At 37.7% G+C, this 24,245-nt stretch overlaps 1 protein-coding gene across 4 annotated transcripts in view; it reads right to left on the reverse strand.

The window, feature by feature from the left end:
- LOC150102971 (transmembrane channel-like protein 7) overlaps positions 1 to 24,245 on the reverse strand; it is a 407,541-nt gene that overhangs the window by 14,220 nt on the left and 369,076 nt on the right. For all 4 annotated transcript variants that reach the window (XM_090398590.1, XM_090398591.1, XM_090398592.1 and 1 more), the window contains one exon: positions 19,556 to 19,686. In XM_090398590.1, coding sequence (XP_090254716.1) covers positions 19,556 to 19,686 — 131 coding nt within the window. The remainder of the gene's footprint in view (positions 1 to 19,555; positions 19,687 to 24,245) is intronic.

Genomic DNA, 24,245 nt, shown 5'->3' on the forward strand with positions numbered 1-24,245 from the left:
GTGGTTTAAAAAGACGAATGTGGTCTTGATGTTCCGAGATGTGTTTCTGAACAGACCTACCTGTCTGTACAATTTGCATGAGCATGGAATCTCATAAACGCCAGGCAACATCAAAGGTGAGAGTTTGTCCTTAGGAGAAGGTAACAAGTTGTAAATTTGGTTGATAGGTTTGTAAGTAGTGGCAAAATTGTATTTCTTCATCGGAGATGCCTTTGACGTAAGGTATGGGAATCCTATGGATTTCTTCTTGTCTGGCTTGATGTGTGGGAAAGTGACTGATGATTTTTTGAGTTGTTTTAGGATTATTATTATTATTATTATTATTATTATTATTATTATTATTATTATTCAGGCCTCCAAGGAGTCAAAAGACTCATCGAGGGAGGTCCTTTCTAAGACATAAAGCCTGTCAAGACTCATCGAGGGGAAGTCCCCCCCTGAGAAACACAAAGTTTATCATACCACTCCTTAAACCCACTGACCGTTCTCACTCCCACCACTCCATCAGGCAATGCATTCCACGGCTCAACCACCCTCCACACAAAGAAACCACTCCTTACCCTCTTGCTCACAGTTTCCTTTCGTAACTTCCAGGGATGGCCTCTTGTCATCACTCCTTCCCGCTGATCAACCAAGCGAAAGAACTCCCCAGTGTCAACCCTGTAACCACCTCTCAACAGTTTAAAAGTCTCAATCATATCACCTCTCCTTCTTCTATCCACCAAACTCTGCAGTCCACATTCTCTCAGCCGATCCTCATAACTATCCTTGTACAGTCCTGAAACCATCTTTGTCATCCGTCTTTGTATCCTTTCCACGGTTAATTTATCCCCTTCAAATCCTGGGGACCAAATCTGAGAACAATAGTCCAAGTGTGGTCTGATCAGAGACTTATACAACGGAATGATAACCCTCTTATCTCTGCAGGTCAGTGTCCTTCTCATAATAGCAGCAATCCTCTGTGTTACCTTCACCACCTTTGCAATATGTCCCCTAAACTTCAGGTTTCTATCAATCATCAACCCCAGATCTCTTGTCTCCCCTACTTCCTCCAGTATAACTCCTCCCATAGAGTATGCAGCATCCCATCGATGTTTCCCAAACCTCAAGACCTTACATTTTGCTGCATTAAACTGACACCCCCATTCATTTGCCCATCTATCTAGCTTATTTAAATCCTCTTGCAGGGCTACCACATCTGCACTATTACTAATAATCCTTCCAAGCTTCGCATCATCCGCAAACAACTGAATATCCCCCTGCAATCCACTGGCTATGTCATTGATATAAAGGTTAAACAATATAGGTCCTAGTACTGAGCCCTGTGGGACCCCACTTGTAACCCTCTGCCTCCTGGAAACTGCTCCACCATACACAACTCTCTGATACCTATCAGACAGCCAATCCTGAATCCAGTTGACCAATCTGACATCCAGACCCATGTGCTGCAACTTAAATATCAGCTTATCATGTGGCACCCTGTCAAATGCCTTCGCCAAGTCTAAGAAAATTGCAGTATATGCCTTTCCCTCATCTAATGCTCTTGTAACTTTATTATAAAAGGCTAGCATATTGCTAAAACAAGAGCGTCCTTTCACAAATCCATGTTGATTCTCACAGATAACATTACCCTCATCTGCCCAATGCTGTACACGGTCCCTCACTACTTTCTCCAAGATCTTAACAACTACTGATGACACACAGACTGGCCTATAATTAGACACTTCCAGTCTGTTACCACCCTTATGCAATGGCACTATCTTACCTTCCTTCCATTCCCTGGGCACCTTTGCCAAAGCCAGACTTTCATTGAAAAGCCACGTTAAAGGTATTGTCAATTCCCTAGCACATTCTCTCAAAACTCGTGGCGAAATACCATCCAGTCCCACAGCTTTACTGACATCAAGAGTACTCAGTATCTGAAACACACTCTCCTCCTGTACCTCCAGACCTCGTACCAGTCCTATCCCTCTAGCATTAAAACTGACTCCTCTAGGATGAAATACTCCAATAAAGTGTTCATTGAACAATTCCACTATGTCCTCTGCATCAGTCACTCTATTCCCATTTTTATCCCACAATATCATTCTTCCACAGTCATTTCTCCTCCTACTGGCCACATAGCTAAAAAATTCCCTAGGATTTTCTTTGGATCTTAGGGCCAATCTCCTCTCATATTCCAGTTTCGCTTTCCTTACCACACGAGTCACTCTTCTGGCCTGTGTCTTATATTCCTCATGCATCTCTTCACCTGTCTCCTTATATCTCTTCCATAGCCTCTTTTTCGCATGCAATTCCTGTTTAATATTGTTTGTCATCCACTTTACTCCAAATTGCGCCCTCTTCTTCACTCGTGGTATACAACTTACCATTGCTGATAACAAATATTCTTTCACAATTTCCCACGCACTGGTGATATCCCGGCCTTCCAATTCCTCCCTCCATGAAACTTCCCGAAGTTGACGTCTAAGACTATTATAATCACCTGCCTTATAATTCCACATAAGTTCCCGTCTCTTTGATACTCCTGCATGTCTATTCATTTTCCAAGTCAAAACCATATGGTCACTCTCTCCAACTGGTGGGAGAGACGTCAATTCAGTTATTATCAACTCTTCTGATGCTATAACCAAATCCAAAATTTTTGAACCTCTTGTTCCCTCTGTTACATGTTGCCTAAGACATTTGTCCCTCAAGAATTCTAGAAATTCCATTCCCCTATTGTTACATGCATCTTCCTCTCTCCAATTTATACTACTGAAGTTAAAATCTCCCATAACAATCATTCTTCTTGCACTTGCCAAACTTAGCTGTCTAAACATCTCCTGGTCCCCATCCTCTGTGCTCCTGGGTCTGTAGCAACACCCCACTAAATATCCTGTCTTGCCTACCTCTACCTCACACCATACGCTCTCAAAATCATTTGTCTCACTACTTTCCAAATTCTCCACTCTTAGAGGACATAGGTCATCACTTATCATAAGCAGCACCCCACCACCACGCTTTCCCCTCCTATCCTGGCGAAAAATGCTATACCCAGTGACTTCTATTTCTGTTTTTATATCCCCTTCTGTCAACCACGTCTCAGTGATCGCAATAATTTTTGGCCAGGCTGATGCTATCTGCGCCACCAATTCCTCTCCCTTATTCCGGATACTCCTGGCATTAGTATACAGCATATAAATGCCATTGTTTCTATACCCAGCATTATCCCTTCTAGACTCCACTGGGCTCAGTCTTACCTGACATTGTCTCCCTTCTCCCAAGTATCCATTCCCACAAGAGGCCACCCCTGCTATCATCCTCCCTGGGACACACTGACTCGTTCAGAACAGCAATCTCTCCAGATGCCTACGTCCTTCCTCATTCAAATGCAAACGGTCTCTCGCAAACAACTCCTCTCTTTCCTCAAACGCACTCCAAGCATCCACATATACCAGTCCTCTCTTGTCACACATTCTCGCTATTATGCCATTCAATATCACCGCTCTTCTGCTCAGCTCATCATTATCATACCTAGGCAACACGCACACTATTTTTCCTCTCTCTGTCTTCTTCCGTACAGTCTCAAGCAAAAATCTCATATCTCTCGCTGCCCGACTTACATTACCACTCAAGTCATTCGTTCCTACCATCACAATCATCTCATCCACCCTTTCACTTCTCTTAATTGCCATAGCCACCCTTTCTATTGTTCCTCCTGGCAAACACTCCTCACGCATCCTATCCTGAACACCACGGATCATTGAGTCACCATACATTATACCTCTTACCATTCCATCGCTCCTATTGTTTCCATTCTCTCCTCTTCTTTCATTCCCATACCTCTCTCTTCTACTGTTTCCATTCTCTCCTTTATATCCATTTTATATCCAGGATTATATCCATTTAGGATGGCTGTATTTTTGATTACTTCTAATTCTTGGTTTAGAGATTCTTCAGAGGAGCAGAATTTGTGTGCTCTAGAAACTAGTGATTTAATAATGCCAGATTTCTGAGATGGATGATGAGCGGAAGAATTGTGAATGTAGCGACCTGAGAATGTAGGCTTGCAAAAGACAGACGTGGCGATGGAACTGCCTTCTTTTCTTTGAATGTGCAAATCCAAAAAGGAGATACCATGTGGAGATTCTTTTTCTAACGTAAAGTTGATGCAATGATGAAGAAGGTTAATTTTATCTAGAAACAGTTGTAATTCATGTTCAGGATGATCCCAGACTGCAAATACATCGTCGACATATCTTAACCAAATTTTTGGTTTGGGTTCAAAAGTGAATATTTTTTCCTCAGGGTGTTCTAGAAACAATGTGTTCTTCGCTCATTATCCATCTCAGAAATCTGGCATGATTAAATCATTAGTTTCCAGAGCACACAAATTCTGCTCCACTGAAGGATCTAAACCAAGAATTAGAAGTAATTAAAAATACAGCCATCCTAAATGGATATAATCCTAAAACAACTCAAAAAATCATCAGTCACTTTCACACACATCAAACCACACAAGAAGAAGTCCATAGGATTCCCATACCTTACATCAAAGGCATCCCCGAACGTCTTTCTAAAATTATGAAGAAATATAATTTTGCCACTACTTACAAACCTAAAACAAACATGAACATTTATATAAAGAAAGTTCTGAAGCCCTACTACACAGACCAAATTTAAACCACAACTGTTTTCTTACTATTCCTAAAGTATGGGAAATTGTCATACAAAATTGTGTAAAATAATAATAATAATTATTTTTTTTAAAATTAAATTTAATTTAATTTTTTATCACTAGTTTCCAGAGCACACAAATTCTGCTCCTTTTTTTTTTTTTACTTTTTTTTTTTTTTTTTTTTTACTTCTGTAACACGTTATGCACGTTTAATGAGATTTTATTGTAATCATGCGCCCTAACTGTATGTTATTCCTATTATTGTTTAAACTACTGTACTGATGATCTAAGATACTTAGGATGAAGTATTTACAATTAAATAATTTTCACTGTGGTTAATACATGTGTTTCTTTTAATTTTAATTAATCATAGTATGCCAGAATGTCCAATCCTCTGCCACACTTTTGATTTTATAATAGCTCTTGTTACCCATCCATTTCTTTACATCATCAACCCATGAAGTTCTTGGTCTACCAGGAGATCTTCTTCCCTCTAGTACTTCCAGAGATTATTTCCTTGCAAATCCTTTTAATATGTGTCCTGCCATCTTGAACATTCTCTTTATAAGGGCATCCATGAGTGCTCTTTTGGTTCAATTAACTTCAATACCTCTTCATTAGGTTTTTCTTATTTATTCCAAGAAATCTTTAGTGCTCCTAGCACCATATCTCAAAGACCTGCAATTTCCTGATTATGGACTTTGTACATGTCCATCTCACATCCAAAACTCAATGCAGATCATACATAGGATTTTATTATTGTTATTTAATCTATTAATTTATTCCAGAGGTCATTAGTAATTTATTATTCCAAAATGCTTCTTTTGACTTAGCTATTCTTGATTTTATTTCCATCTTCACTGATCATTAATCCTAAATAATTATGAGCCTTTATATTTTGAATGACTCCTGTTGATACTCAAATTTTTATTTTGTTGCTGTTTTTTTTTACTTATTATCATACACATAGTTTTTCCTGTATTTAATACTACACCATAATTCTGACTCTTTTTGGTTATTTCAACCATATTTTGTAACTGTATTTTTGATTTCGCTATTATTATTATTATTACAAACTATTCCAAGTCCTTAGAATCATCGAGGGAGGCCCTAAACATTTTTAAGAACTATCCAACATATGCAAAGTAAAAAACCTAGTTCTAACATCCTTGTATTGTGATGTCTTTCTTCTTCGTTGTGGGTTCTATTTTGCCTAAATGCAGTTTTCCAATTTATTTTTGGTATTCAGTCACGAGACAGTCTAGGCCTGATCTCTATATGGGTAATACTGTAGAAGAGTTAAAACAATAAGGGAGGTTATCGACGAGGTCGGTAATTCCCTAATTCTTTCTGCTGATTGATTCCATTTTCGAACACAAAGAAAATTTATATTTAAATGCGCCACCTGTGTCCATGGTTGTAAGAATAATGTTAAGGAATCAATTATCAGCAAGTACAATGCTACAGTAATCTAAATAAGACAGAACTTTTCTTAGTCAAATTACCTTTAAGTTATATAGCAGTCGTGGTTCTCTAATCTTTCCTTACTTTCACATTAAATAGAGTTCCCGCTTAGATCCGAACTGTTAAAATGAGTATGTTAAAATGAATTTACATTAATCAAAGAAGATCTAAACATAACTAAAATGATCATGAAATAAAGAAGTTGTTATTGAGACAATAGTAACTTCACAGTAGAGTATACTCAGTGCAGTTAAATTCTTAACATATAGATTTCTACTCTTCTTAGAGTTATAAACTTCTAAGCACAACTTTTAGACAAAGACAACTTTTATCTATTCTATATACTTCAATTGTCGACTTTAATTAGCCGTTCAGGATATACAAAGCACATATCGCTAAATACACACCAAGGAATTCTAAAGTCCTGTCAATCTATTACAGTAAATCTTGGTAAGTCAGTTTCTAACTTATATCACATTCCCTTGGAACAAGCTTCAAGATATCACACGTTCAAACTTGAACTGACATTAAGGCAATACACTTCTCATTTATTGTAATCACATTCACAAAAGACATAGAAAGGATTTCGTTACCGGGATGGTTGATATACTTTGCCTATTATCACGTGTTCTGGAAAACACATCCTTGATTCTCAATAGTCTTCTCTCTTAGGTCACTTTAGTTCGACAGGATCCAGATTCACTGTAATGCTCTTGTTGGCTCGGGAATTCATGCTTGCTTTGCACGAAAAATGTCTATCCTTCAGGTTTCCTTGGCAATCCCTGTCATGCCTCTCGTCTTTCACAATTACAAGACGAGGGAATTAAAATCAGGATACCATCCTTTATGGTCGCACCAGGTTGGTGCGACCATAAAGGATGTAACTGAGTCTATTAGAGAGCAAAAGGAAAGGGTGAAAGAAATGATTGTTGTGGCAGGTATGAATGATTTAAAAGGAGATAAAATGGAAATGATAGAGGACCTGAATGAATTGTTTGAGGTAGCAAAAGAAAAGAGTGAGAGAGTTAGAATGATTAGTCTTTTGCCACGGTATGACAGTGAAATGTTTAAAAGGAGGGCCATAATTGCAAATAACTTTATGCGTGGGTTACATATGATGAGTGGTGTGGAATTTGTGGATGTGTGGAGTGAGTTCGATGGGTGAAAGAATCTATATAAGATCGATGGCTTGCATTTGAATGGATTCAGTGTAAGGAGACTTGAAAAAGTGTTGCTGAATGTAGTAGATGTGCAAATTCAGGGAAACTAGATTTATTAAGGGGGGGGGGTAGATATACAGTCCTTAGGGAGGCAGTTGAATGTATGAATGAATATAATATGCCCGAGCGAATAAGGACAACAAATCAGAATGGGATAGTTAATATAAGGCATCAAGGTATGGTTGGGGCTAATGGGGGTCTTAAATTCATGTACACTAATGCTAGGAGTATTAGGAACAAGAAGGAAGAGTTTTTGGCCATGGTTGGCACTTCCAGACCACAGGTTATTGGTATTAGTGAATCATGGCTGACTGTAGATGATATAGCTAGTGGGATGTGATGGGTATAGTGTGTTCAGGAATGACAGGGAGAATAAAATGGGGGGAGGAGTATTGTTGATGATAGCTGATGAGCTGCAGCCAAGAAGAATAGAAGTTGAATTGCAGGATAGAGAAAAGAGCACATTTGAGGCCATTTGGTGTGAGATTGTGGCTAGCAGAACTAAATATACAATTGGGTGCTGCTATAGACCAGGTGATGGAAAAGATGGTGGTTACAGCATGCACAAGCAAATAGAAGAAATGAGTGGAAGGAGGGTAATTATTATGGGAGATTTCAACTATGGTCGCATTGATTGGAGTGAGGAGAGAACACATGGGAGGAAGGAATTGGATTTTATGCGGTTATTAAGGGATAACTATCTGTGACAGCATGTAATGGAAAATACTAGAGGTCAGAGAGTACTTGACCTAGTAATTACATCTGAGGATTCGGCTGTAACAAATATGACCACATTGCCACCAATTGGTGAGAGTGATCATAGGGTCTTGACTTGGGAGGTGGCTAAAGGTGTGGAATTTTCAATTAAGACAGGGTACATGTGGAATTATCGGGCTGGAAAGTATGACAAGCTTAGGAGTTTGATTGGTTCAGTGCCATGGCATGTACAACTGCAAGGACTAGAAGTTTGATAGTGCATGGGAGGCAGTTAAGAAGTGTTTGCATGAAGCAATGGCTGACTGTATACATAGAGTCTAAATCATAAATCAAGTAGGGGTTAAATGGATGAATAACACCGTTAAGCTTGAGCTGCAAAAAAAGAAACAACTATGGAGGGAATTTAAGGAGATAGGTGACCGGCAGGCACATGAACGGTATAAAGCGCAGGCCAGAAGGATAACGAGTGTGACAAGAAAAGCAAAAAAGATTACGAAAGAACATTGGCCATGCAGGCTAAAGAGAATCCTAAACAGTTTTTTCGATATGTTGCAAGTAAAAGGAAAAATGTATATGGCAGAATGATTTTAAAGAATGCCGATGGTAGGGAGGTAACTGAATCAGTTGATATAGTTGAGTTACTGAGTAAGCACTTTGCAAGAATATATCATCCAGGTGGTGACATTGCAGAAACGAATGAACCAGTAGATTATATGGGAATTGTGGTGAATGAAGTGGAGGTGAGTAGTCTATTGCATAACCTCAATGCCAATACATCTGTGTGATTAGATGGTATACCAGCTCGTGTCATACGAGAAGCGGCTAAAGAACTGTCAGTACCCTTGACCATTTTGTTTAATTTGAGTCTCGGGTTGGGTTAGTCCCTAGGGGGTGGAAAGAGGGGAAAATAGTTGCACTGCATAAAGGTGGTTCCAAGACTGCTGTTGTAAATTACCGACTGATTAGCATATCAGGAATCATTGTCAAGGTCTTAGAGAAATTAGTCAAGAAAAGAATACAGGATTGGATAGATGAAAATGGGATATTGTGTGGGGGACAACATGGTTTTGTGAAGGGTAGATCATTCCTCAGTAACTTGCTCATGTTTTATAACACAGTGACGACTGAACTGGATATGGGTAATGGGTTTACAGTGATACTACTGGACCTTGCCAAGGCCTTTGACAGGATACCACATAGAACCCTAATCAGTAGGAGCAGATGGGGATAGATATAGGGTTGGTGAGATGGACAGGAGGGTGGTTGAAGGAGAGATACCAGAGAGTGGTTTATTCAGGAGTGGAGTCTAAAAGACGGCTTGTGACTAGTGGTGTGCTGCAGGGCTCTGTTCTTGGACCACTGCTTTTCAATTTGTTCATCAATGATATAGGGAAGGATCTGAGAGGAAGTGTTCACTTGTTTGCCGATGATGCAAAGTTGGGTAGAGCAATTATAAGTGCACAGGATGTCAAAATTTTACAGGATGATTTGGATAGTTTGGAGGAATGGGCTAGGAAAAATGGACGTCAATTTAATGTGCCAAAGTGTAAGGTTATGCACTTTGGGGTGAAAAGAATAGCAGCAGTATATCACATTGGTGGAACCGTACTCCAGGAGATTGATGAGGCCAGGAATTTGGGAGTGTTGGTGGATAGGGAATTGAAGTTTAGGGAGCACATTGCAAAAGTGGCTAAATCAGCTCATCAAATCACTTGGCTTCTGAAAAATACTTTAACATGCAGAGACAAACAAGTTGTGTTTCCTCTGTATCGAGTCTTGATAAGACCCCATCTGGACTACTCTGCCCAATTATGGGCTCCAGGGTTTCTTCGTGATGGGGAGGAAGTGGAGAGGATCCAGAGACGAGTGACCAAGATGACAGCAGGTCTGTGGAATGAACCTTATGAGAATAGGTTGAAGATTTGTGGGTTGCAGAAATTGGTTGATAAGCAAAGGAGGGGTGATATGATTGAGACATTCAAATTACTGAAGGGTTTCTATAAGATTGATCCAGAAGATATTTTTGAAAATAGGACTGGTGGTGGGAGGACTAGGGGCCATGCATGGAAGCTGGGCAAGAATGTTGTTGACAAAGGTGTTAGAGCTAGGTTTTTACTTGGAGAGTGGTGAATGAGTGAAATAAGCTTCCAGAGTCTGTTGTGGGTGCTACGACCATTAATGAGTTCAAGGCAAGGTATGATAGATACTGTGTGAATGTCGAATAGTTGTTCTTGACATGATGTTAGGGCCTCCCTCGATGAGTCTAAGGACTCCTTGGAGTTGCCCGGAATAATAATTTTTTTTATTTATTTTTTTTTTTTTTTATTGATCTCTCAAATATTTACATATATGCAATTATCATCTTGAGTAGCATTCAGGATATTATTTTACAAGGTTCTGCACTAAGTGCTACATATAATGAGATTTCAATAATAATGATGATAACATAGTTTGTTTGCAGTAATAATTTACAATTATATAGTTCAGAGTTACACAAGTTATATTATATTACATGTTGTAGTTTACTTATTTTTCAAAGTTTGAGAAAGTGTGATTATACAACAGTATTTACACACATATGCAGTTAAAATATTATATTCCTAATTCTCATAAGCATACAATGTAACTAAGTGTTTACATAATTTTTTAATAATAAGAATAATTTATTGCATTATTTTTTCATGTTAAATAGTAATGTTGTATTAATGATATTATCGCTTTTTTTTTTTGTAATTTGCAATAATAATAATTTTTTTTTTTAAACATACTGAGTGACTTTATTTATTTATTTATTTATTTTTTTATGTCTCAGATAAATTGCATACATAGATGCTGTAATAATTATATATATATAATATTTATAACATGTTACAACTGTGATTAACAGATACTTGCAAGTTAATAATTTTCTTCCTCGAAGCTTAGCAGAGCTTATCTGAGGAAGATAATAGATGATAGATGGTGGTGGTTTCATGGTTATGTTCTTGTACTGGTCACAAGCCAGGTATTGATTTTACTGTTTGTTGGTACGTGCTTGGAAGACTTCAACTGTTATTACAGTTTAACTTTTTTTTTTTCTTCTTTTTTTTGTGCAAATAAGGTTGGATTTAGACATCGTGTGTTTGTTTCTTTGTGTTCTTGTAGTGATGGTTTTTGAGAGGGGGTTTGTCATAGGTTTGTGTATGTGTGCATGTGTGTGGGGGAGAGAGAAACAGGAATTGCTCTAATTTTCATTCTCACTATAATATTTATATAGTGCCTGTTTCAGCTCTCTGTATGTTCCTAGGTTTCTGTTGTCGAATGGCAGTTTGTTTATCATGTCAGGTACGTAGAAGTTTCGGGTGGCTTTGCCGTAGTGATTGTTGTACTTATATGTTATGTAGTTTGTTGAATGTGGTCTTGTTATTTGATATGTTGTTCTGGTTACTCTGTATGTTGGGTTGTAGTAATGTTTTAACATGACTGTGTAGTAGCATAAGTGTTTCACCTTAAATATTTTGTGTTGTGTCCGTGCTTCCTGCATAAGAGTGAGTTGTTCCCAGAATATCAGTTTTATCATTTTATCTTGCAACCATTGTAACCTGTTAAGTCTGTAGTCTGTGCAGAATGCGTATGATGTGATTGCGTATCTTAAAATGTTTTCACATAATGCTTTATAGATTAGTATTTTTATGTGGGTTGGGGCAATGTCTTTTAATCTGTATAGTTTGCTTGCTATTATCCTAAGCTTGATATGTAGGTAGTTTGTATGACTATTCCAACTTTGATCAGCATCGAAGTGAAGTCTGAGATAGCGTGTTGTTTTCACCTGTGTGATGGTTGTGATTTTTGGTTCTACGCTTTGTGTATAGGAGGATGAATGTTGGATAGTGAGATATTTAGTTTCTATGGGCAGGGTTTGGGGGTTTTTTTTGAATACCATTAGCTTTGTTTTCCCAGGGTTGATAATAATAATAATAATAATGATACAAACAAGAGTCTGCAAAAGAGTAAGAGAAAAACAGAGAGCTCCCTTGTCTTTTCAACCCCGGTTATATCCTTCCTGCCTTGTTTTTTCACTTATTCAACAGTGCATGTCTCCTCCTTCCTTCTTCATGCCAAAATCCACCTCGTGGATCTTTGTTAGCTCAGCATAGTAACTAGTGCCAAAATTAGTGCTGGCGGATAACTTTGTCATTTCATACAGCACTTAATTTCTATTACACTGGCTATGTTCTTGGCAATGGTTTACATAAACGGACTAAGTTCCGAGTTTCCGTGCATAGTTCACATAGGATATATATATACTCTACAAAGAATTAGTACAGAATAAATAACTAACAACTATTAAAACATACAATTATTTTATAATTATGGAATATACATTAGTAAGTGATTAATTTACTATTTGTCTGATGAGCAAATTTGGCTCAGGGAATGGCAGACTATGTTAAATCCTAAATGAAACACTATTATATTATAATTCCCTTCATTCAGAATTTATTATTTCAACCATATATTGTAACTGTATTTTTGATTTCACTATTATTATTACAAACTATTCCACGGTCCTTAGACTCATCAAGGGAGCCCCCTAAACATCATTTTAAGAACTATCCAACATATGCAAAGCAAAAAATCTAGTTCTAACACCTACATTCTTACTCAGTTTCCATAGAGCCTGTGTAGCTTAGTCATTATAAATGAAGCCCTTTGGTCAGAAAGATTTGGGTTTGATTCCTGTCCATGATGTGAGGAAACATTATCTGGTCTCTTTTGACTAAAGGTGAGTTAGCCAGTCCCATGTGGAGGTGGAGGGTTTTTTCCACATGGAAACTCGGGTTTTTTGTCCCTCAGAACAGGCAAACTGGCCTGTGAACACACACGGATCTATAGTCATAAAATACATACTTGAAATCCCTTATTTGGAGGGCTCAACCAGTCCTAAAGGACATTTGAGGAAAACTGAGGGCACCCCCACACAACAACAACTCAGTTTCCATGGATGGCCCCTAGTTCTCCCATCACTAGAACTGTTCTGAAAAATTTCATCTGAATTAATCTTGTAAAAACCCCTCAGTAATTTGTATGTCTCAATCATATCACCCCCCCTTTTTCCATCTATCAACCAGTTTTTATAACAATAAATCTTCTGTTTTCGTAAGGTTCATTCCATAGACCTGCTACCATCTTGGTCACTTTTCCTATGTGTCCCCTAAACTTTAACATACTATCCATAAACACTTCCAAGTCTCTGGCTTTGTCAATTTCGTGGAGTACAGTTCCACCAATGTGGTATACAGCTGGTAATCTTTTCACCCCAAAATGCATAATTATACTTTGCCACATTAAACTAACATCCATTCTCCTTTGCCTAGTCTGCCAATCTATCCAAATCATTCTGAAAAATTTTGATATCATCTGCATTAACTACACAACTTTGCATCATCAACAACAAACTGTATAAATATCGGTTATTTAAGATGATTATATTCAGTTATTTAAGATGAATAAGATGAATGTCTCCCAAATCTTTGGCAAATTTATATAGCCATACTTGTTGAGGTTTGGAGTATGTTTCAAGGCTTCTGTTGATTCCAGGAATAACTTCTCTGACTTATAAAAGCTTCTGTGTAGCAATTTTGTTTTGTTTTTTTCCAATTGATCCTGTGTGCAGAGGTATCTAATGCATGGTCTGCTAGACCTAATATGCAACAGCTATAGTGCTGGATGTGTTTTTTATGTTCACTGAGACAGATGTCCACAGTCTTCCTGTCTCCATAGTAAGCTCAATCACATGAACAGAACACTTCATAAACTCCTGGATGGATAAAGGAAAGATCTTGTCCTTGTGTGAATGGATGAGGGTTGCCAATTTTACATATGGTGTGTAGTTGATGTTTATTCAGCACTCTAGATATCTTTTCAGCTGTGCCTGTAATGTATGGGATGGTGACAGTTTTGTTGTAGTCTTCTGTAGTAGACAGGGAGGGGTTTTTCTGGGAACTATTTAGTATTTTGTCTACCTTATAGGGATTATAGCAATTGGCCAAGATGGTGTGAAGTAAGTGAGTGAGTTCAGCAGTGAGAGCAATGTCATTGGAACAAATTGCTCTAGCTCTGTGGTTTAGTGCTTTTAGGATTATTTAGGATAGGTGATTATGACAAGCTTAGGAAGAAGCTAAAATTTGTGCCATGGCATAAAACACTGCAGGCTAAGGATGTAAGGAAGTGCATGGGAAATAGTTAAGGGTCATCTAGAGAAAGCAATATTAAATTGTATCTGTAAATTGTAAACAGATTGTATACCTAAGGTAAGGAGAGTTAATCAGGTAGGAAGGATGAATAATAATAATATCATCAAGCATGAGCTGCAGAAGAAGAAAATGCTGTGGAGGGTATATATAGAGAAAAGTAACCAGCAAACTCATGAACAGTACAAGACCCGGGATGGATATGACACTGGATATGTAGATAAGACGGTGGCTGCTGGACAGATATCAAAGTGGTATATGGAAGGGTAGAATCGAAGTGAAAAAAAGGTGACTAGTGGTGTACCACAAGGTTCAGTGCTGGGAGACCACTGCTGTTTAATTTGTATATAAATGATATAGGTAATAACCTGAAAGGAAATATTCAGTTTTTTGCTGATATGGAAATTAGGTAGAGTAATAGTTAATGAAGGGTAGAGTGGAGAGCTTGCAGGACAATTTAAGTAGGCTGTCAATATGGGCAAAAGATAACGGATGTCACTTTTGAGACTTTTAAACTGTTGAGAGGTGGTTACAGGATTACATTTTAATCCTGTAACCACCACTTGACACTGGGGAGTTCTTTCGCTTGGTTGAACAGCGGGAAGGAGTGATGACAAGAGGCCATCCCTGGAGGGTACGAAAAGAAACTGTGAGCAAGAGGGTGAGGAGTGGTTTCTTTGCATGGAGGGTGGTTGAACTGTGGAATGCATTGCCTGATGGAGTGGTGAGAGTGAGAACGGTCAATGAGTTTAAGGAGTGGTATGATAGACTTTATGTTTCTTAGGGGGGGGGACCTCCCACAATGAGTCTTTTGACTCCATGGAGGCCTGAATAGTGATGGTAATAATAATAATGTATCTTTTGATTATATGAAAGTCTGATGATGATAATGGTGATAGTATTAAATATAATAATAATAATATTCTGTCATCAAATTCTTGTTGTGATGTGAAATCACTGAAGAGTTCCAGATACTAGTGATGACCATAGCAATATCAGGACACTGGAATGTTTGTTATCAATATGATGGCACTATGGTTGGCCAAGTGGTTGGCGTGTATGCTCTCCAGCCGGGAGGCTGTGGGCTCGAATCCCACTGTGGGCATGGATGTTGTGATTGGCTGTGACAGTACTAGTGGTGGTAGTCAGCAGTAGATGGCGTTGGTGTTAGATGATGAAGGTTGGTGGAGTAGTGAGACAAAGAGTTGTAGAGTAAATGCCCTCCCTCGATGAGTCTTTGGACTCCCTGGAGGTGTGATGTAATAATAATAATAATAACTGAGCATTTGCTCAAACTGAAAAGCACTCACAACTGACTCCGGTAACTCATTCTAATCTGAAAAATGTGTATGGAGATGATATTGTCGACGCTGAGGCAGGCACAGTAAGAGTGGTAAAATCGAAGTCAGAGACAAGCATCGAAGTGACCAGTCAGCGAATGATATACAAGAGCCATAACGACGATGTGCTGATGAAGATGGGTCATTGCATCACCACTCATGAAATATGCAGGACAGTCGATATTGGAAGTTATGATCATCATCAACGACCTCGGCCACAACAAGGTTTGCAAATGATGGTTCCTAAAAATTGCCTAGCAACGAACCCGGAAGTCATGCTGAACTTCTCCTCAGTGCCGTGGAAGATGAAATAGGAAACTCTCCTTTATTCTCCAGAGAATAAGGGAAACGTTTCTGACACAGTTACAGGAGACGAAATATGGTTTCACCTTTTACGGGGATCGGTATACAGCATCTCACTCCGCAGTGGTTGAAGTGTACAGAAAATGATGGAAATGTTGACTAAAAATGACAGCATACTCTTGAAATAAGGAAGATTAATTCATGTAAAAGCCCATCTGCTTTCCCTTAGAGGTTATCTATTGCCTTGCTTTGGAAATGTCTCACATCATATTTTGCTCAAGTATAATTTCAGGGGGCACATCGCCAAAATTGTGAAGACAACACAAAGGTTTCTGGGAACGATGCGGAGGACACTGATGTATAGAAGTAGGGAGATTCTTGTTCTGTTGTATAAGGCTTTGATTAGGTCACACATGGACTATTGTGCCCAGATTTGGTCACCTGGTTTTCAGAAGGATGAAGAGATGTTTGAAAGGATCCAAAGGCGACTGACTAAGATAGTTTCTGACCTCTGGAATATCGAGTATGAGGAAAGATTGAAAAGATGTAATTTGCAGTCTGGTGGACAGGAGGAAGAGGGGAGATATGATAGAGACCTATCATATCTCCCCTCTATAACAACCCCTTACCTATCAAGTTGGTAAGGGGTTGTTATAGGATCAATGGTGGAGAAGTTCTACATAGAATAGTGGGAGATCAGGGGAGAACCAGAGGTCATCCCTGGAAACTGTATAAAGAGGGTGTGTGAGTAGGGGAGTGAGAGGCAGGTTTTTTTCGTGCAGAGTTGTGAATGATTGGAATGCCTTACCTGAGAGTGATGTGTCTGCAAGGAGTTTGAGTATGTTTAAGACACGGTATGATGAGATGTGTGTGTGTGTGATAAAAGGGCCTCCCAGATGAGTCTTTGACTCCATGATGTCTTGGGGTGGTAATAATAATAATAATAATAATAATAATAATAATATGGAGAAATGTAAAGCTATGCATTTTGGGATAAAGATATTACAAGCCATGTATCACATTGGTGGAACTGTACTCCAGGAAATAGATGAAGCTAGAGATTTAGGGATGGTGGTAGACAGAGAGTTAAAATTTAGAGGACATATTGCTAAGAAGACCATAAGATTGCTTAGGTATTGAAGAACATATTAACAAGTAAAGATAAGGAAGTTGTTATTCCTCTTTATAAGGCCTTGATATGCCCTCATATGGATTACTGTGCTCGAGTCTGGTCTCCTGGGTTTCTTGAGAATGAGGAAGCAGTGAAGAGGATTCAGAGGCGAGTGACCAAGATGGTAAATGGTCTGTGGAATGTTCCCTATGAGGATAGATTAAGGGTGTATGGATTGCAGAAGTTGGAGAAGTTGGTTGATAGGAGAAAAAGATGGGATATGATAGAAACATTAAAGTTGCTTAAAGAGTTTTATAGGATTGATGCAGGGGAAATGTTTCAGCACTTGGCTAGAGGGACCAGAACAACCAACAGTTAATCCCTGGAAGTCGAATAAAGGTGTTGTTAGTAGGGGTGTGAGGACTTGATTTTTTGCTTGGAGAGTTGGAGGGTTGCCAGAGTCAGTTGTGAATGTTTTGTCTGTTAATGGGTTCAAGGAGAGGTATGATAGATTGTGTGGATAGTTTGGGTCTCCCATGATGTCTTCAGACTCCATGGAGGTGCCTGTACAATAATAATAATATCAGTTCAGAAAAAAATTCGAAATTCTGTAATACAATATTTCTGATATAATTTGGTCTCAAAATCTCTGATACTTCAACCATGTTTAAATATGCAGATTTTGCTTCACAGTTCTTTAGTGCACCTTATGAAAAATCTCTGCAGTGTTAACACAATAATAGCCCTTCATGGCTGAAATGTCTCAATCATACCTGTTCTCCCTTTGTCTTCTTTCCACCAAACACTGCAGTCTGCATGCTCTCAGTCTGCCCTCATAATAATCAACACTGTACAGTCCTGACATCATTTCTGTTATCTGTCTCTGCACTCTCTTCAAGGTTACCTCATCTCCTTCAAATCCCAGGGACCAGATTAGAGCACAGAAATCCAATTGTGGTCTCATCGAAACTTTATACAATGGGACCACCACACTTTTATCTCTTATGGTCAGTGTCCTCCTCAACATTAGAGCAACTGTCTGAGTTGTTTTCACAACTTTTGCAATATGTCCTTGGAACTTCAAATCTCTATCCACCATCACTCCGAGATCTCTTGCTTCCTCAACCCCTTCCAAACATAAAGACTGAACAGGAATGGTCCCAGCACTGAACTCGATTTGTAACATTCTTACTTCCTGATATTGCTCCTGTATTTACAACTTGCAGATGAATAAAGAGATTTTGTGTGGCACCCTGTCCAAGGCATTTGACAGGGTGCCACACAAAAATCTAAAAATATGACAGTGTGTGCCTCACTCTCATTCCACTGCTTTTGTTATTCTATTGTAAAAGGTAGCTAGATTACTAAAAAGAGCATCTTTTAACAAATCCATGCTAACCTGCATAAATAATGTTGCCCTCCTCTATCCAATTCAGCTCTTACCAATTTCTCCATATTCTTAACAACTACAGAAGTAACACAAACATGCCTATAGTTTGATTCCTCGACTCTACTGCCAACATTATGATATCTTACCCTCCTCCCATTCTCCAGGAACAGCCAAGCTGTTCCTTGGCACATTCCCATAAAACATTGAGTGAAATTCTATCTAAGCCCCCTGCCTTATTAACATTAATAAAGTTAATTAATTTTGTGTACTCAGTATTTGGAATAATACATTTTCTTCCATCACTTCTAACACTTCATCTCTCATGATCCTTCTAGGAATATAGCCTGCTATACTGGGATGAAACACTCTAATAAAGCGATCATTAAACAGTTCAACTATGTCATCTGCTTTGATCACCTGATTCCCATCTGTATCCAGCTGTCTGGTATCATTTTTTCTCCTACTCACCACACAGTGAAAAAACTCTTTATCCAAGAAGGATCATGAGAGTGAAGGATCACTCTTCCCAAGACTGGTGACTGACAACTGTACTTCACCTCTCTCTTTATGTCTTCTATAATCTTTTTTTGTTCTGCAATTTCCCTTTTATTTCTCTTGTCATCAATTTGTCTCCAAATTTCTCTTTATTCGCGGTATATAACATGCCATTGCTGTTAACAACTTTTTTTCAAGTATCTTCCATGCACTAATGATCCCTCCTCCTTCAAATTATTTTATCCAGTGCACTACTGAAAGCTGGTTTCTAAGTCTATGATAGTTGCCTGCCTTATAATTCCACATAAATTCTTTGTTTTGATACCTCCACATTCATCTGCAAACTCAGGACTATATTGTCATTCTAACCAATGGGGGGGGGGACATGTCATCTATGATCAAATACAAAACTCTTGATTCTTGTGTTGCTTCCTCCACATGTTTCAATCATATCACTACTTTGACACACAGTGAAGGATCAAAGAAGAACAACTGATTGGCTGCTGAAAAGGTAAATATTTAAATATTCATCAATTCATCTCAGTTAAATTTTAGTGGCACACTATATACAACCATTTTTGAAAATACACCATAAATGATCCAAATTATACACAATACTTACTCAGAAATTGAAAATCCAACAATTGCTACTGATAATAGGAAAGCAATCATTAATGCCAGCATAAAAAATGTGTTTGATCGTGAACTTCTATAGAAAACTCGAGATGGTACACAGTTTACAAACAATGTAAACTGCAAATAAACAAACAAAAAAAAATACATATAACATTTAGATAACAAATTCAGATAATAGCATTCTTGTGCTAACTGATAAAAGCAGCAAAAATCTAAAACTATTACCCTCCTATGTTACTTTCAAGAAAATTAAAACATTTATATCTAAACAAGTTAAGAAATATGCATAACATAACACAACACAATGATAATAAACATCTCACAACTCAAAATTAGCAAACCCAAAATCAACAGATACCATTTATTTTTTCATCTGCATCCAAATTAAAACAAACTGAATTTGATAACTCTAATCTAATAATAATCCAATTGTGTTATTATTATTATTATTATTATTATTTTCCTAATCTCCATAGAGTCACAAGGTTAATTGTTGGGCCTCCAGGTGGGAAAGAGACTAGCTGTTGATGGCATTGTCTATTATTTTTGAGAAAACTCAGGTTAGAGCAGTGAGATGAGAGTTTGCTTCTATACTATCAGACGGATGCCAGAGAAGAACAGCTTGTAGATAATACGAGCTATCATTTTGCACTCACAATAAGCTCTTTATCAAACTTTGAAAGGTACTTTGTTTTTCCCATGTGATCAACACTATTGAAGATTACTGACCAGCAGCATTGTTAAACAGATGCCTAGAATACATGGAGTTATGGGTCCCGAACTGCTTTCATTAAATGCTTCAGTCAATTGCTACATAGAGGAAGTTTTCTATGCAAGCCTTCTCAGATGATTGCGATCTTGTTCCTGACAGATTGTCTTATGACTATGGTTACACCTCTTAGATAAGCAATATGGATTCTTCTACACCTGGGATATCTTATCTTTTGAAATTCTAGTAGGGAGTATTTTGGATGGATGTTTTTTCTGGAGAGCAAATTTTGAGCACAATTAAGGGATATCATCTGGATCCAGATATTTATTGGTATCCACATATTAAGGAGTCTTCTCAAGTCTTTCTGGTGAAAGGTCAGAGTGGACATGTAGTGACCTGTTCTTGGATAGATAGTGGAAGGGTGATTTGTGTTGGTTGCTTGTACCAAATCAACTCAACAAGAATTGGAAGAGATTAATGATGTCAGGAGGAGAGATAAATCAACCAGGTATATGATTATATATATACACTCGATCCAATGCCTTAGAGGTGCATGAAAATGAGGTTGAAGTGCTGTTGCATAACCAGGACAAGAATTTGTCAATACAGACAGATGGAATATCAGAGTGTTTTATAATCTCTCTTGATGAGTCCTTTACTTACTAAGACATCTCAGATAATAATAATAATATTGATTTTTGACTACTATTTATGCAAACTTATAGGTTGAAATGGGGAAAGAAGAGTCTTCATTCTAGTAGGGAGTATTATTTATTGCAAGTATTTGGATCCAAAAATGGGAATTAATAATCAGACATGGATTAGGAGTAGCAATTACAAAAGTTATCCCATTTGGTAATATTGTAAAATATCAGACTGAGAGTGGGTGGGTGGATGGATAGATGAATTGCAAGAAGAAGAGCTGACATATACACATATTGCCACTGAATTAGAAACTTTTATTTAATACTGTGTTGGACCTGTAGGCATGCAACTACCAATACCGATTCTCTTCATTTCCCTGCACACAGTTTGGTGAGATATGGATCACGAACTGCTTTCATTAAATGCTTCAGTCAATTGCTACATATAGGAAGTTCTGTTTGTCTGTACAAACGGCCTCAGATGACGGCGATCTCGTTCATGACAGATTGTCTTATGACCACAGTTACACCTCTTAGACAAGCAATATGGATTCTTTTACACCTGGGATATCTTATCTTTTGAAAAACCAGTCAGCTATATTGTTTTCAAAATAATGACTCCAGCCAGACAGGCACTCACAATAAGCTCTTTATCAAACTTTGAAAGGTACTTTGTTTTTCCCATGTGATCAACACTATTGAAGATTACTGACCAGCAGCATTGTTAAACAGATGCCAAGAATACATGGAATTATGGGTCCCGAACTGCTTTCATTAAATGCTTCAGTCAATTGCTACATAGAGGAAGTTTTCTATACAAGCCTTCTCAGATGATTGCGATCTTGTTCCTGACAGATTGTCTTATGACTATGGTTACACCTCTTAGATAAGCAATATGGATTCTTCTACACCTGGGATATCTTATCTTTTGAAAAACCAGTCAGCTATGTTGTTTTCAAAATCATGACTCCAGCCAGACAGGCACTCACAATAAGCTCTTTATCAAACTCTGAAAGGTACTTTGTTTTTCCCTTGTGATCAACACTATTGACGATTACTGACCAGCAGCATTGTTAAACAGATGCCTAGAACACATGGCGATGCATGTGACCAAGTATTTTGTGCATTCACTGCATAAGTGATATTTACATATATCTGCATAAAGGTTTCTAATTCAGTGGCCAGTATGTGTAGTATATATATCTAGAAGAAGAGTAGAGTAATAGAAGACTGATTAAGAAAATGACCAGAACCATAAAATAAGCACAGTGTGGTTTTAAAAATGTAGTAGCAAAATTTCTGAGGAAGAAATTGTTTTCCTCAGAAATTTTGAAACTTGGATAAAGGATTAAACTAAATTTATTATATTCTAACCAAGTGAAAAATAAACTTTCAACATCTTTCTCGAAATCCAGAGTAATTTATTAAAATGGTGGCACACCATTTGGCAACTCCTATAGGTAGAGATGACCTTGCTAATGTTTCTGGCTGGTATCTCCACTTGGGCCTGGCTCCCACTGAAGAGACCTCAATAAAGGTCGAAACTAGTCTGGGTAGTGGCCCTTCCCTTAATGCATAACATTAGACATATCCACAAGGAGATGTGTTTTGCATTATATGGGAGATACTGAGATAGGAGTGATAGTAGCTTGCTCCACCTTTGCAAGGAGTCACCTTAGTGTTGCACCACCTTACCCGTCCTGAAGATACTTTCAAGCGCAAACTTTGTTTGCTCACACTTGGATAAAGGATTAAACTAAATTTATTATATTCTAACCAAGTGAAAAATAAATTTTCAACTACATATGATATCCCATTAATCCCTCCCAAATATTAAAGAAATGCAAACTGTCTGTAATTCAATATCTCCACTGCTTACTGATGTCAGTACTATTTATTTGAAATGCATCCTTTCTGTTCATGTACTTCTGCACCTTCAACCCCTCAAACCCCATAAGAACAAAACAATAATTTCTCCTCCAGCTGGCCACATAAAAAAAAAAAAAATTGATGATGGTGATTTCCAAAGATGAGCCACTGGTGCATCACGTATGAACAAGACTATTTGTCTTAGAAGACATACGAACAAGAACAAGATTTTCTACAAAAAGATTAGGCATTCCAAATAAGTATTTACTTTTATATAAATATACTTTCATTTTCTTCTGTTTTTCAATTATTTTAATAACTTTATAAAATAACACTTATTTGGTCATTAAGTTAAAATAAAGAAACAGCATTATATATTTTTCTCGTTTTTGGAAAATTTATGCATTATAAGTTACGATAGGAAATTATGAGCAAGAGGATGAGGAGTGGTTTCTTTGCATGAAGGGTGGTTGAAATGTGGAATTCATTGCCTGATAGAGTGGTGAGAGTACAAATGGTCAATGAGTTCAAGGAGTGGTATGGTAGACTCTGCGCTTTCTAGGATGGGCCTCCCATTCTAGAAAGGGTCGGTTTTTTGACTCCATGGAGGCCTCAATCATCATCATAATAATAATCTACAAAACCAAGCAATTGGCTTCAGTACAGTAAGCTAGTTCACTGCAAACACTAATAGATAAGTTCTGTAGAACTACTAAGATTATGTGATCACTGTAAATATAGTTTTACACAAAAAAGCAGCTAAAGTTTTTTAATAAGTGCGATATGCGTTCTTTAAGCAGATTATGTTATTATTATTCTTAAATCACATAGGAGGGCCTTACTATCAAACACAATGCACATAAAACCATGCCTTAAAATCATTTCTTGTTTACTGTTTCTACACTTTCCGTATTGCATTCCATTTATCTACTATTTTCTAAGCACAAAAACTTCTTCTTGCTTCCTGGTGCATGCATGCGCTCACTCATTCTCTCTCTCACGCACGCACGCATGCACACACACACACGCACACACTCATACAACTCTCTGAAATGACCTCTTATTCTACTCCTATCTCCCTTCCCTCTATGAAAAATCTCTTTATATGAAAATGTTGCTTAAGATAAGTAAGAAACATAAATTCATTCATTGTTGATGTCTTCGCTAACTATCTAGCAATTGAATTTAAAATGCAAAGAAATGATACTCTTGTTTATTCCTTTATCCAAGTGGAAGCAAACAAAGTTTGTGTAAATTAAAGATACCAAGAAATTATCTACTTGGTTTAATCCTTTATCCAAGTGTAAGCAAATAATGAGACCTCAATAAAGGCTGAAACCAATCTGGGTAGTGACCCTTCCCATAATGCATAGCATAATACATGTCCACAAGGAGATGTGCTTTGCATTATGGGATACTAAGGCAAGTGATGTGAAGTCTTAGTTTCCTTA

Source organism: Typopeltis vanoorti, chromosome 9 (genome assembly GCF_054136105.1).
Source record: "Typopeltis vanoorti isolate ZY-2024b chromosome 9, IOZ_Tvanoo_1.0, whole genome shotgun sequence".
NCBI lineage: Eukaryota > Metazoa > Arthropoda > Arachnida > Uropygi > Thelyphonidae > Typopeltis > Typopeltis vanoorti.